Genomic DNA, 15,902 nt, shown 5'->3' on the forward strand with positions numbered 1-15,902 from the left:
CCGAGGAGGAGGGGCAATCTTAAGGAGGGGGGTGTGTGATGACGCGGCTTATGGGCGCGTCACCACCGCGTCCTGACAGACGCTTTTAAACTTTATTGGCGCCTAAGCGCTTTCCCCTCTCTCACCTCTCCTAAGCGCGCGGCTGGAACGCCGCGCATTGGACATTCATTTATGTGTCGGGACATTGTTATTAATATCTTGCGATGTGTAGTTTTAATGTTTGCAGGCTCATGGGTGCACACATGATAACCGCGACATGACAAACACTTTACACACGCTAAGCGCTTCCACATAGTCATACACGCCATACACCTCGCACAGCGACATCGAACACAAACACAGTGTTGTCCGTGAAACGCTTATTTGTCATAACTCCCTTTCATCATGTTTGCAAAGCATACCACCTCCTAAATGTTTTGTGTTTACTGTTTAAGCCTGTTAGTTTTCACCAAGGTTTTCTGTAGCTTTTAAACTTACCTGCAGTGTTGCAGCTCTTCCGGGTCTGGTGAGAGAAACCGAGGGCATGATTCGGTGCGCATATATCCATGGGCGCGTTCGCTCATTGGCAGCGCTGTGCGCTGCGAAATCAATTATCTTTAGTTTTGCTTTTTGTTGCTTTATTTCTTTATGCATTCATTTGTTATCATTTGTGTTAAAGGCCTGATTTAGTTATTATATGTTTGGTACCGTTTTATAGAGTTTATTTAGTTATTTTCAGTTCTGTTTGTAAGTCCCCCCTGGCTTGTGTTTTGTAATGGATTAGTCCAGTAGCCAGGGCGGGAAAACTTTTGCTTAAAAGGTCCGACTCTTCATTTACTCGAGGAGGTCGGTAGGTGAAGGTTACCTTACCTGTGAATAGTCATATGCTATGCCAAAGCATTTTTCTCTGCTGAAGAGACATTTTGATTTTGACCTTTTTGTTATTATTTTTGTAAATATATTTTTGTAAATATTTTTCTTTATTGAATACTTACCTTTTTGGATTCTTTGGACACTCTTGTAAATATCACTCCTGGTGTGAAGAAAAATAAAAATTCAGTCGACGCAGTTTTTGCCTGTTGGAGCATTTTTGGTGCCATTCCAAGACCCCTCGACACTCTACCTTTCACACACACACACACACAATGCCACTCCCTTATCTGTACACTCTATTCTATTCTATTCTATTCTATTCTATTCTATATATTATTCACATCAGTCTGCCTCTTGATCCCCTTTATAGGCCTAGATATACAGTGATCTGAGCACAGCAATTAAACCGGCAAACATGAAGTAATTCCCATTGTACAAAGGATAATATTAGAAAATATTCGATTTAGGGACTTTCAGACTCTTGTGTGCATTTATTTTTTATGGGTGAAGAGGTGTGGAAACATTGTGTGGTGGTTTGAGGTGGGAACATTTTTCATGGTATAATGCATTAAAAGTGTAATTGAAATAGGGAGAGATTTAAATACAAATGGTCAATTTATGGAAAAGGTAATCTGTTGCAAACATGAATTCAGTCTACACTGAAATAATTTCCTTTGATATCTATCTTAAATCTGAGTATGGAAATTAATTCTCCTTGTATGAAAACCTGATGCTACATAATGTACTTAAGAGTTTACCTTGTGTAATCAAAGAAATGTACACTGTAGACTGGTGACGGCGGCCATATTGGATTCCTTCATTTTCATGTACTATGGGAATTAAAGGCATTAAGCACCCTTCAAACCCCCTGAAAATGTTGTATATCAAACATGAACACTATCAAAGACAATATGTCCTTAAAGCAAAAATATGGGCAGTGAGAAGTGCAGTATTTTGGGGTCAAAAATCAGTGTTTTTTTGTGGTGTCATCCCATGTTCTACTGCCCATAACTAAAGAATGGAAAAAGGTAGACACAAACTTCTTTTTTCAGGTGAAAGTAGACAGTTCAGTGTAGTTTTCTGTAGTATTTGTGTTCACAGAGACAAAGAGCATTTTTTTCTGAGGATCTTGAAAGATTAGTAAAAATGTTAAAAATCGTTGACAATATGAGGCTCTCTGCTTTTAAAATGGCTGCCAGCCAATGACATAAGCATTTTCTTCCAATCTGAGCTTAAATCTGATGACATAATGGCTTTCCCCATGTCTGAAAACATGAAAATAAGTGCTATTTTCAAATTCATACCTTATTTAGTCCAAAAGAAAAGTGATTGCAGGATTTCAACACGGTGGCGGCGGCCATATTGGATTTTGCCCGTTAGAGGCATTTCGGTACATTTTTGCGTCCGGCATACGGCAGATTTGGATTCAGCACCCTTGAATACCCCTAAATCAGTTGTATGCCGAAAATTAACATGATTTGCCTTCAGGACCTTAAATAAGCACCTTTTCAGAAATCCTGCCTAGACTAACATGAATTGCTTCAAACGACTGCTATCTGACAGTTATTTTCATTGTTGGCACAGTGTTGGGGGTTCGAGTGGGGGTGGGGGACGGGAGGGGGGGTTCCCTCGAACCTCTCCTGGCTACGGGCCTGTACACTCCTGCATATGGGCTATTTGCATACATATCTTCACTGAACACTTAACCCCCATCTCTAAGTACCTGTACTTAACCCCAGGGCAAGAGGGGACAGGAAGGAGGAGGGGAAGAAAACACACAAGAAAACACATAAGGATCCCTTCAGGGGACAAATGCTGGACACATGATGATTTACTCAATTAACCCATTTTAGCCTAAGCCCTTTTTGGGAAAAGGTGCCCTCTCCCTATTAAAACCAAAAAATATCTCAGCCTCCGAAGCAAATAAAAACATGAAATAAGTTGCATTTAAAAGCTAGAATCTTCATTTTGCACTAGAATGTTTTCATTCAGCTCTAACATACCCACATTGTTAATAAAACAGCTCAAATCTCAAGAACTTCCATGCAGCATATATGTCGCTCCAGGACACAATGGGTTAAAATTGTAAGCATCTTGTCTCCCACAGGGGTTTCTACTGCAGCAAGTGACCTCTGTATTTAGTGTAGAGTAGTGTGGAGTATATTGTAGAACTTAGTAGAACTTGGTAGAACTTCTAGGGCTATATGTCGCTCCAGGACACAATGGGTTAAAATTGTAAGCATCTTGTCTCCCACAGGGTGAACAGCTGCTATGAGGCCTTGTCTGGAGGAACCACCACAGAGGCCTTTGAGGACTTCACTGGAGGCATAGCGGAGATCTACGACCTCAGCAAAGCCCCAGCGCACCTCTTCAAAATCATCCAGAAGGCCCTGAACCTCGACTCACTGCTGGGCTGCGCCATTGATGTAAGTATATATTATTATATATATTATAATATTATTAAAGTATATATTATTATATATATTAATATTGACATGACACATTCACGTTTGTGATGAAGACTTGGACGCTGGTTACACATTATGAGGATGTTTTTAAATGTGGATATTTTTTATCCGTTTACCTATACACACCACATGTGGATAAAAATAAAACTCCAAGCCCTATGCTACCGTGGCCTAACGGTAGGGCACAAGTTTACTACGCTGGTGACCCGGCTTTATTCTGGCCCGGGTCATTTGCCAGTCCAGTCTTTCTCTCCCCACTCATTTCCTGTCCCTCTGTCACTATCCTGTCTCAAATAAAGCACAACAAAAGCCCCCAAAAAGAAAGAAACATCCTGTAAAAAAAAATCAAGTGACAGGTTCATTTTAGCCGCATAAAAGGGACATTTTTAAAAGCTGAGTCTTAAAATGAGATTGAAATGAAACAAACTTGATGTGTTTCCTGCACATCTCTGCATATAGGCTACGTATATTACCCCAGGCGAGGTCATTCAAATTAGAAAGGGCTCGCACACTATCCATTTCACCTGCCAGTAATTCTAATGCAATGTTTTGTTCATCTTCAGGTTAATGTTCAGGTTCATGTAGCTGCTATATGTATGTAAATGGTTCTAGCTCAAGACTATGATTTGTCTAACAAGAACGTTATTTTTGAAGATGCTGTTGTTTTCATTCTACATGTGAACTAGAAGCGACTGTGTCTGTTTTCCCTGTAGAGTCGTCAAATCTAATGTTATTTTTTCCACACTATTTGTGATGCTGTAGGAGATATATTGGCCTCTAGGGGTTACATGGTACAAGTTGAACTGCATGTGCCCACACCACCCCATGCTGTTTGAGGGTTGCTCAACCACTGTTGTTCCTGCGAGACAGGGGTTAACCACAGGTGGGCCATGGTGGTTAGTGCCCCACCCCAGACTCACAATTGCTCCAAAGCCATCTTCCATTATGCAGTTTTCTCTCTGGCTTTTCCAGAGTTGTATAAGGTAGATAGAAGTACTTACTCTTACAGATGTAATTACAACAATAGTAGTTTGATATTACAAAGTTGAAACAATTTTTAGGCAGACTGAAGAAGGCACGCGCTGAAACGAGTTTGTGCAATAAAAACACAGTTTATGCAAGGTGCGGCATGAAACCATGTAATATCATTCCACTAGTGTTGTAATTACATTAGTACGAGTACTTCTAGTTCTAATTTAAACAACTCTGGGATTTTCCTATGCAACCATATTTTTTAGGGTCAAAAGACTGAGGCAGTCACCGCACAGAAGCTGGTCAAAAGACATTCCTACTCTGTCACCGGGGCGCAAGTGGTATGTTTACAACCATTGCACATTTCACAAAACATTTGACAAAACTGAGAAGAATAAAATGTCTGTTGGAACATTCAATGTGGGTTCATACTGTGTGTTAGCATTATTTTTTGGTCTTATTTTGGTCTTTTTTACAAAAGTGTTCCTTGTTTTACAGTATAAGCAATTTAAGCAGTCTTCCAGTCAAGGTGTCTTAGAAATATTTTACACGCACCGTCAGAGCTATGTGTTAAGATATGCTATCTTTGACATGACAATATACAATTGTTTTACATAACGTAGTGTTTGTATTCTCCACTTGAGGACAGCAACTTAAAGGACCACTTCAGTTAATTTCAATATGCTGTTGTATTGCTCACACTACCCGGTGATGCCGCATTTTTCGGCTCAGATGAGCTATGGCCGAGAGATGAGCTATTCTAATGGGGGCGTTTGATCGCATTTTTTTTTAATTAACATAGGCCTACTCCAAATATTTTCCCAAAAGGTACCGCTGTTTGCAAGTTGTCAGCTGATGTTACAATGACCAGAATCTTGGAAAAGGCTGGGGGAAAAAAAACTCACGTACTGACAAGTCCAGAGTAGTGTGAGCATTACAACTGCATGTTGAAATTGACTGAAGTTATCCTTTAACTTACACAGCTCTCTGACTCCATTGGACTGTACAGATATTAGTGAAAGCCCACCTTACAAGTGTCTGCTCTCCTGTTCTGCTTAACAGGTGCACCAGGTCTCTGGCCGAGACGTGGAGCTGATCCGTATTAGGAACCCCTGGGGCAAGGTGGAGTGGAACGGGGCCTGGAGTGATGGGTGGGTGGATAGCAAGAACTGCATCTGTAGAACGGCATTGGTCATTACCATTTTGGTAACAACAAGCCTGCAATAGACTAGAGGATCTGGATTAAACCCATTCAGCAACATCTTTATATGTATTTCTGAATTAAAAGTTATGATGATGATGATGATGATGATGATGATGATGATGATGATGATGATGATGATGAGAGTAGTGGCCGTGGTAACAGTGGTGATGACGACGATGATGATGGTGGGGGTGATGATGACGACGATGATGATGATGGTGATGGTGCTAGTGGTGATGCTGATGATGATGATGATGGTGGTGCTGGTGATGATGGTGATAGTGGTGATGAGGATGGTGATGATGATGACACTAATGATGATGGCCATGATGATGATGATGATGATGAGGATGATGATGATGATGATGATGGTGCTAGTGGTGATGCTACTGCTGCTGCTGCTGCTGCTGCTGCTGCTGATGATGATGATGATGATGAGGATGAGGATGATGATTTTTCTCAGGTCGGATGAGTGGGACCGTATCAGTGCTGATGACAGAGCTAAACTGAGCCATGCCTCTGAAGATGGAGAGTTCTGGTAAGCCAAAACCAAACCGCATCCACATTCATCCCTTGCACCCCCTAAAAAATCTTTCAGCTTTGTCTGCAATCGGACCTCCAGCCACGCTACATATGTCTCCTTGCTCTGTGCAGGATGTCCTACTCAGACTTCATGAAGAACTTCTCCAAAGTGGAAATTTGCAACCTGACGCCAGACGAGTTGAGCAGTGATGAGAAGGGCCGGTGGAACAGCCAGCAGTGCGACGGGACGTGGAGAGTGGGCTCTACTGCCGGAGGCTGCCGGAACTATGAAAGTATGTACGACTCTTGACATGATGCTTAGTTTAGTTTAGTTTAGTTTAGTTTAGTTTAGTTTAGTTTAGTTTAGTTTAGTTTAGTTTAGTTTAGTTTAGTTTAGTTTAGTTTTGTGTGTGTGTGTGTGTGTGTGTGTGTGTGTGTGTGTGTGTGTGTGTATGTGTTTGTGTGTGTGCTGTGTGTGTACCGGAACCATGCAAATATGTACGGCAGTGCTGCTTCCCAAACTTGTTCTGCTGGGACGACTCTTGTGGATCTACGACATGTGTAACGGACTCAATAAAGCAGCAGGAGGCGGACCTTCGTTGGACGGCAGTTTATTTCCTTAACACATGAGAATTGGCATTACTGCAGCATCCGAGCCAGGGAATCGTTTTTCTGGCAACATTTTAACAGCAATATAACAAAATACAATTTCCAACTGGAGACATACCTTAACACATGAGAATTGGCATTACTGCAGCATCTGTACAATTAAAATAAAAATGGCATTACATTCATGGATCGTCATCTTTGCAACATTGCAACATCATCGTCCCAGAGTGGGACAGAGGGGCAAGCGGAATCCTCAGGCATGGAACCATTACGTTCGGAAAACCGATCAAACATTCGGAATTCTTAAGCACCCATGCCGTCAGAATACATGCATATACAGTGGAACATAATAGTAATACATAGTAGATGTAATTATAATGGGGATTCTCATGCATACTTGCATAATTCACCCACAAAACGAACACCATGCTAACCCATCTAATGCAGGTGTGGGAACAAGCTAATATCCTAATAGAGCCTCGTGGTTCATAGAAAATGTAAATAACTTTCTTAACACTTAGTTATTTTCCTGCACATCTCCACAATGTGTACACAATTGCATCATTAATAAGATATATCGCGTAGACCATTTACATTACATTTTACGAGGTGGAAACAAGAAATTGAAACAGAGCACATTAACACAGTAAACCTACCCGAGCCAGGGAATCGTTTTTCTGGCTCGGCTACGGGAACCACAGAGGGTCAATACACAGCAGACCTGCAGTACTACAAAGTGCCACAAGGTGTCTCCAAAAGAACAATATTCTGCTCAATAAAGGCAAAACTCACAAAAACTATATTTATCTTAACAGCATTTTCAACTCTGTTACACATATGCAAGCAAAACACTTTCTTTGCACACTAATGTTGCTAAATGTTAGCCTGGGCGAAAGCGACTATTGACGATGTGCGCCAGGCTAGCTAAATTTTGCCATCATAGACATGTGTGCAGAGGTGAGAGTACTTTTCATGTCTTACTGCTGCTATCCCCCTAAATGTTCTCTTCTCCTGCCTTAACTGTGTGTGTGTGTGTGCATGCCTGTGTGTATTTCAGCCACCTTCCACTCCAACCCCCAGTTTGCGGTGCGTCTTGAGGACGTGGACGATGACCCTCTGGACGGACAGGACGGCTGCACCCTGATCGTGGGACTCATGCAGAAAGATGGCCGCCGCGGACTCCGACTGGGCCGGGAGCTCAACACCATCGGCTTCACCATCTATGAGGTTCAGGATACTGTATTAGTATTACTACCAGGGCCGCTGACAGGGGGGGGGCAGAGGGGTCAGTTGTCCCAGGCCCAGGCAGATAGGGGGCCTGAATTGGGGTTTTATTATTACATTGTATGTATTGGATGGGGGGCCTTTCAGATGACTTTGGCCTGGGCCCAGCAAAAGCTGTCAGCTGCCCTGATTACTACTCGTGTGTGTGTCTGTAGCAGAGAAGTGACGAGGGGGGAGGCAGAGGTGAGGTAGACAAACAGATCAGTTTTCCCGGGCACTAGAAAAGAGGGGCCCCAGAATTGGGCACTCATTACATATGTTTTGGGTGGAGGGCCCCTCCTGATGACTTTGTCCCAAGCCTAGCCAAAGCTGTCAGCAGCCCTGGTCTGTAGTATAGCTTCTACTCTACTGTATAGGTGTAATGTATTGTACAGTCTATACGTATACTGTATCGTGCCTCGCCTTGACCATCTATGTGGTTAAGATATAATGTAGTCTACTTGTATCTGTATAATAGCTTTAAGATACAGTCAGCCACTTATTGTGCGTGAATTTTCAGGAGTGTAAATTATTGCTAAAACGTTGTTTGTGTTCTCTCTCTATTTACAGGTTCCTGAAAAGGTTGGTGCTCATGAAGAGGCCACATTTGAAACACAAGGGCATGTGAAACTTCCTTATTGGGCTATAGAAGCTATGAAGCTATATTATATTATATTATATTATATTATATTATATTATATTATATTATATTATATTATATTATTATATTGAACACAGTATATTGTGAAAAAATAACTTTCAAAAGGCACTTTTTGTCCTTACTTAGGCTACCGCAGTGAGGTACAGGGTCTGGTGCTTTAGCACGACCTCATCCCTATCTGTGCACGCCTATGCCAGAGATTCTTTAATAGAGATATGCCAACCTAATAGGTTTCTATGGGCACCTAACGCGACCAGGTTCCGGTCTGCCTAAAGGGGCGTGTCATAATGCTCCTACAATGAATAGAACAGTCCTTAGGTCTGCCTAGGTCTGCCTAAGGGGGGCCATAATAGAACCAGGAAACAATGGGCCAATGGAACCTCTCTCTCTCTCTACTCTCTCTGCCTATGCTCTCTGTCTCCCAAAGCACAAGGGTCAGACCGATGTCCACTTGGGACGAGACGTGCTACTGAGGACGCGCTCGGTGGCCATGACCACCTTCATCGACTCCCGGGAGGTGTGCGAGCGCTACAACCTGCCCCCTGGAGAGTACGTCATCATCCCCTCCACCTTCGAGCCCCACAAGAGGGGGAGCTTCGTCCTGCGCATCTTCTCTGAGAAGGACGCGCCCACCAGGTGGGTAGAGTTCCATACTGATGAAAATGGAATATTAGGCCTATACTATGTTTATGTGTCTTCTTTTTTAAATTTCCGCTCAAAGTGTGGTGCAAGCATATTTGTAAGGTCACAAAGAAATCTGCGGACAAACTTATAAAACTATAACCGAGTGCATAAAAAAATACATTCTTGAAGGATTTAACAAGAAACGGATTCAAAATCCAATGTGACACTTCAAAAGGATCAATTTAAAGCACAACAGTGATTTTTTTTTTGGCATCCAAGCCTCTCAATACTATCTCATCAATGTTACGATATCATTACAGAGAAATGGAAGAGGACATTGATGTCACTGTGGAGGAGGTAAGATTCTACACTTGACAACTGCACCCCGATAGGGTATTTCAATGTATTTTAATCCATTTCATAATTATAAAACACAACCCACATGGCACCACAATCTAACACCCGAGAGTTTTACCCTTACCTGTCTAGTCCAGCTAATCTGGATGATGGAATAGAATGTTTTCTTTATTTTCTATTTAACAGACTGAAATCTCAGAGAGTGATGTGGACCCTCGATTCAAACCACTGTTCAGACGGGTCGCTGGTAATGTAAGTATTGCAACCTCCCAGATTCCATATGTACTTTCAAAGGTCTAATAATTGATAGTGGATACCTAAAGGCACACCTGGGTAGTCAAACTGGAAGTGGATTCTTCCAAGGGATTCTGACTGGTTACCTGATTCAATGAAGATGACTCTGGTTCCCTTGAAACAATGACTTACTGTAGCAGTGGCAACTCTGCTGTGCAGATCTTTCCATCCCCTTTTCATCCATAGAACCCGTCAATTCAATTACCAATCACCTCCATTATCCCTTACTAACCACCAGATTTATTTGTATTGTATTATTTGGACTTGCACAGAGGCTTTTGTCCAGAACTCAACCAGCTGAAGAGGTAGCTTCCTGCGCTAACCTGGATGAAATCCCTTCCAAGAGGGCACACTACTAGGAGACCCTAGATTAGTACTCACCATCTTACAACTATCTTAATCATCTTAATCATTGAGCTCCTCATCACTAATTATCTTAAGACTTTAGCTGTAAGAACCAGACTGCTTTTTTTGGATTTGAATGATGTTTCGCTTGTCATTCCAAGAATTAACTTAATTTACTGACATGAACTCAAGACTATATCCTTTTTTCTCTCATCAGGATTCAGAGGTGTCTGTCTTTGAACTGGTCCGTGTCCTGAATGAAGTCATTTCTCAAAGTAAGTCTATTGGATAAGTCTATTGGATAAGTAAAATACACACATCAGTAAATCAAACTGCAGTACAAACATGTGTTAATTTGATCAACTAATATAATTTGAGTGAAAGAATAGGCTCTTACTGGCCTCTTGGGTTTTTAGAATCTTTAGGTGTGAAGACAGATGGATTCAGTCTGGAGACTGGCCGCCAGATTGTCAGCCTTCTGGATGTATCCTTTAATCTTAAATTTTGTCCTCAAGTAATTGCAAATGTCCTTTCAAATCACATTGTCTTTTTTTAAGAGGAAATTACCTCGAGCTGGAATCAAACTCTGGTCCCCGATGTGACAGCACGGTGCCTTAGCTGTGTGAGCCACGGCCAAGGCCCTATAGCATCGTCTTTGTATGAAGATGTGGGATACAGTACTGTACCTGATATAGTCATGATGTACTGTACTCTTATTGATCTGACCATGTGAGGAAATAAATGTCTCACATGAAGGTAAGATAAATATCACACTGCATTGGGAAATACTTTAACTATACTATATGAAGCAAGATGGAAGTACCACACTGGGCCTGGTTGAATTCCACACTCTTTGGATGAAGATTCAGAAATACTTGGTACGATAAAAGATTTAATGTTTTGCTGACACTTGCTGTTACTGTTACTAGTGTATCATATGGTTAGTGTGTTGTGTTGATGTTTGTTTACCTCTTGAGTGCTTGCATAATCTTGAGATTTAGCTACAGTATACTGTTTAGGGGTGTAAATCACAGGCTCCATTATGATACGATTCAATATCGATATCTTATTATTCTATGCGATACGATGCGATTATTTTCGATACTTAAGAATGCCCTACGATATGATTCGATTCGATTTTTTCCCCAATTACTTTTCCATTTCTATGAATTTATTGGGCAGGGGCCAGAGATTCGATTATTTTCGATACTTAAGAATGCCCCACAATACGATGCGATTCGATTCAATTATCAGAATATTTTGCAATATATCGATACATTTCAATATTATTTACACCCCTAATACAGGTACTGTTATACGGTTTATTCCATTTGCGTAGTGTACACATTTGTATCTTATTGACTCAAAGATAATATATAGTCCAGTATTTTATTAGTATTATTGACACTAATAACTGTGTACGGGAGGAGGGCCGTGTAAGCTTGGGAATACTTAAAGGGACACTGTGCAGGAAATGGTCAAAAAAGGTACTGCAACTATGCTGTTCATTGAAACTGGGCTGCCTATTGCCAAATTTGATCTTTACATGAAAGTTTACTAAGTAATAAACAAATATTTTCTAGTATGGTCCAAGTACAGTCATTTTTGCAGCTAAAAATGGCTATTTTTGGAAATTCAAAATGGTGGACCATGGAGAAGATCCCCCCTTTTCATGTATGAAAAGTGCAATTTTTCCAGTCATAATGAATACTTAGAATTTGATGGTGGTGGTAAGTATTCATGAAAAAGGTAACATTAGTGAATGGGCAGCATGAATTCTGGAAATAAATAACTAAAAATCTCACACAGTGTACCTGTAATGTTAGCTAACTGGGCTTTACTGAGCACATTGTGGACTTTGAAACCACGCCTATTTCTTTGAATATTGCACAAGCAGTAGGTCGAATTGTACTGTGCCAAAATATACCCACTGATCCATGCAATACTGTACAGTCATAATATTCAGACAAGAAAACAGTAACTAAAACAACAACTACGGTATGTCAAGTATGAGAACACATAGCTGTGTGCGCCAGCCACTAAGACAACCATTATTTTGCAATGGAATGGAATCTATCTGCTGAGCTTTGTCTGACCAATCTAATCCCCTGACACACCCAAATGCACGTGGCTCCTCCCACATTGTACATATATTTCTATGTTTATGTTTTATGTGTGCACTGGAATGATGACAATAAAGGCTTTCTATTGCATTCTCTATTCTATTCTATTCCATTCTATTCTATTCTATTCTATTCTATTCTATTCTATTCTATTCTATTCTATTCTATTCTATTCTATTCTATTCTATTCTATTCTATTCTATTCTATTCTATTCTATTCTATTCTTCTATCCTATCTTATCTAATTCAATTCAATTCTATTCTATTCCATTCTTCTATCCTATCCTATCCTATCCTATCCTATCCAATTCAATTCAATTCAATTCAATTCAATTCAATTCTATGCTCCAACAGGTGATCTTTAAGACACTTGACTCTGATGGGTCTGGCACCATGAGCTCTCATGAGATGAGGGAAGCTCTGACTATGGCAGGTGTGTACAGTACAGCTGAAGACAGGGTGGGGGCGCTGGCGCCCATTGCCCTGGGCCAAGGGAAAGGGGGTGAAGTTGGGGGGCAGAAACGTATCCTCATTACATTGTGTGTACTGGGTGGGGAGGCCCTTTTAGATGACTTTGTCCCAGGCCCAGTCAAAGCTGTCAGCGGCCCTGTGTATAGTACGGTTGTATACTAGTATGTACATGTAGTCCCCTGCCACCCACAACCTCTTCCCAAACACGCAACTGCCACTGCTGCTGCTGCCATGGTAACCATTTAGGCAAACCAGTGTCAGCCAAACTGGCTGAGCCAGTTCCCAGTTCCCCTCTGGTTATAGGTCATGCTCCATGTAGCCTAGCGAACCCTTCAAAGAGTATTTGCCGCCTCGGTCACAGGTCATAAATGATATCAGCTCCCTGGTTATTACTTGGTGTAGTTTACAGTAGGTTGATGCTGCTTTGAATTCCTTCGTCAGGCAACACAGTCGAACTTTTAAGCACATTTGTTTCCCATTTTTGTACCTTCGTAGGTTACTGTGTGTACAGTATGTAGGCTATGTGATGTGTTATGTAGTCTTCAGGCTGGCTGGCTTCTCCCTGTGGGCTATCCAAATGGAACTTTATCTGGTTGTGTTTGCTTCATCCCGCAGGTTTCAAGGTCAACAGTGCAGTGCTGGAGGTCATTGTGGACCACTATGCCGACGCTCGTTATACCATAGACTTTGACAGCTACGTGGGTTGCCTGATTAAACTGGAGATGTTATTCAGTGAGTCTTCATATTGAACTGATACACACATCTCGAATGTGTCTTTCACTGAATAGTAATGAATTAATATTGAAACTGCCATGCAACTAGCCTAGCCTATACGTACGAACCCATGGATGCTTTGTTTATACAGGATTGTGAAAATAACTGTGATGTCATATTAATAATTGTAATTTCTTTTGAAAACAGAGATGTTTAAAACACTGGAGTCCAATGGGTCGGGAAAAATCGAGCTGGACATTCAGCAGGTAAAGAGTTTTTGTACACAGAGTAACAGTTGAAACTTCGCCCATTGCTAGTTTTGATATTACAGTCATTCCTTCTAATTCCCTTGTATGTACAATGTGTTTTTTATTACTTTGCTGTTTTTTTGTCTTTGCAGTGGTTGTGCCTCGCGATCAACTAGGGTGCAAGACATTTCAGCCACTTTAACAGTAGATGCCTTGGATACACATACTCACACCACACACTTTGTATATCTCATTCTGATCAATTGTCACCACCTGAATGAACTGAACTTTGGCCTACTACTTGTACAACATGTAACGACTGGGTAAAAGCAAAAAGAAATGTTTCGAAATTTGTTAAGCAGGTAAAGGAAGGCAGGGCTACATGGAAAGGAAAAATGTGTTGCACACACAGGTGCATCTATTTATTTCAAAAATGGCTTCCATGGGTATAGAGATCATTCACATGAAATTGTAATCACAATCAAAATTATTATTTTGTTTTAAGTATTTTTTTTGGGGGGGGGGCTTTTTGGACTCTATGATTATAGGACAGTGTGAGACTAGACAGGAAATGACTGGGAGAGAGAGATAGGCTCGGACTCGAACCGGGGTCCTCGTGGGTAATGTAAGCGCAAATGTGGGGGTCTTAGTGCACTGTGCCACAGCACCCCCTACACAATCAAAATAAAAAAACTGGGGGTGTGGTGACTCAATCAGCTAAGACACTAGATCAGTCCTCTGGCGAGTCCTTTGCCAGTCATTCCCGTCTCTCTTTCTTCCGCTCATTCCATGTCACACTCTCACATTGTCCTAGCCTAAACAAAGGCATAAAAATCCCAATATATATATATTTTTAATCAATAAGTACCGACTTTCTTCTTACCACCACTAACCACCTACACCTGTACTAGCCATGCATTTCAGTTGGGAGGACAGTGCCCCTGTAAACTTTAACTCCTAAGACTACTGGGCACCAGGGGTGCGTGTCTGTCTCCACAATGAGCAACCAAGTTGCTGAGTGCTTTGTGGTCCAGGTATACAGTATGTCTATAGCACGTCTATGGGTCCAGCTCTGTGCAGTGCGCCCCCTTCCCACACCACTAAAGTTTGGTCAAAATCTTGCTCCACACTTGCAGGGTTTTTTTGTCTACAATGTATTTTTGTTCTCTTTTTACCTTTTGTTGTTGAAATTCTTTGAAGACAATAAAATGTGTTATCTGTTGGAATTCTATTTATTTCACGCTGATTGGTGATTGTTTGATTCAAGATTCAAGATTCAAGATTCAAGGAGTTTATTGTCATTGTCAATGAAGTCAACGAAATTGTGAGTGGAGCAACAACACTGCGTAGTTTGAAGTAGGCCTATAGAAGTAACCAAAAAGAAGTAGTCAAATAAAGTCTAAATTCATGAAGTATATCATGAAGTATAATAAATTAAAGTAAATAATAGTAATAATATGAGTATTAACAAATTAATCAAGTAAATCAAAAACAGTAAAATAAAAAACTGTGATCCTTTCCCTACAATTCAAAGTTAATAACCTAGTGCTGTTGATATTTTTAAGGTGCACACAACACACACACACACACACACACACACACACACACACACACACACACACACACACACACACACACACACACACACACACACACACACACACACACACACACATGTATGCACACATGTATGAATACACAAAATCAATAGGATGTTACAGTAGGCCTAAGTGCCATCCCTTAAAAGAAAAATCACAGAACACCAGTCCAGAGACCTATGTAAGAGCACTAGAATTAAGCAGTCTAATGGCTTCAGGGTACAGGCTATTAGAAAGTCTTGTAGTTCGTGCCTGTAATGACCTGTATCTTCTGCCTGAGGGAAGCAGTTGGAACAGGTGGTAAGCAGGGTGGTGACAGTCTTGCAAGATGTTTTGCACTCTTCGTAGACAGCGTGTGGTGTAGATTGTACCTATCTCTGGGAGAGGTGTCCCAGTGATTCTCTGTGCTGTTTTTACCACACGCTGGAGTGCCTGCTGGTCTGCTTTTGTGGAGCCAGAGTACCACACCAAAGACCCATACATCAGAACGCTGCTGATCGCACAGTTATAAAAGTTCACCAGCAGCGGTCTGGGGATGTGATAGCCTCTTAACTTCCTCAAGAAGTAAAGTCTTTGC

General features: G+C 41.2%; 1 protein-coding gene across 1 annotated transcript in view; it reads left to right on the forward strand.

Moving 5' to 3' along the window:
• LOC134441222 (calpain-2 catalytic subunit-like) overlaps positions 1 to 14,179 on the forward strand; it is a 34,721-nt gene extending 20,542 nt beyond the window's left edge. The window contains exons 6-21 of the mRNA XM_063191422.1: positions 3,110 to 3,278; positions 4,559 to 4,633; positions 5,355 to 5,443; positions 5,960 to 6,034; positions 6,151 to 6,311; positions 7,685 to 7,866; positions 8,979 to 9,187; positions 9,496 to 9,532; positions 9,719 to 9,784; positions 10,389 to 10,446; positions 10,588 to 10,655; positions 10,981 to 11,049; positions 12,649 to 12,727; positions 13,381 to 13,497; positions 13,687 to 13,745; positions 13,880 to 14,179. Coding sequence (XP_063047492.1) covers positions 3,110 to 3,278; positions 4,559 to 4,633; positions 5,355 to 5,443; positions 5,960 to 6,034; positions 6,151 to 6,311; positions 7,685 to 7,866; positions 8,979 to 9,187; positions 9,496 to 9,532; positions 9,719 to 9,784; positions 10,389 to 10,446; positions 10,588 to 10,655; positions 10,981 to 11,049; positions 12,649 to 12,727; positions 13,381 to 13,497; positions 13,687 to 13,745; positions 13,880 to 13,903 — 1,537 coding nt within the window. The 3' untranslated portion in view covers positions 13,904 to 14,179. The remainder of the gene's footprint in view (positions 1 to 3,109; positions 3,279 to 4,558; positions 4,634 to 5,354; positions 5,444 to 5,959; positions 6,035 to 6,150; positions 6,312 to 7,684; positions 7,867 to 8,978; positions 9,188 to 9,495; positions 9,533 to 9,718; positions 9,785 to 10,388; positions 10,447 to 10,587; positions 10,656 to 10,980; positions 11,050 to 12,648; positions 12,728 to 13,380; positions 13,498 to 13,686; positions 13,746 to 13,879) is intronic.
• The last annotated feature ends 1,723 nt before the right edge of the window (positions 14,180 to 15,902 follow it).

This window comes from Engraulis encrasicolus, chromosome 24 (genome assembly GCF_034702125.1).
Source record: "Engraulis encrasicolus isolate BLACKSEA-1 chromosome 24, IST_EnEncr_1.0, whole genome shotgun sequence".
NCBI lineage: Eukaryota > Metazoa > Chordata > Actinopteri > Clupeiformes > Engraulidae > Engraulis > Engraulis encrasicolus.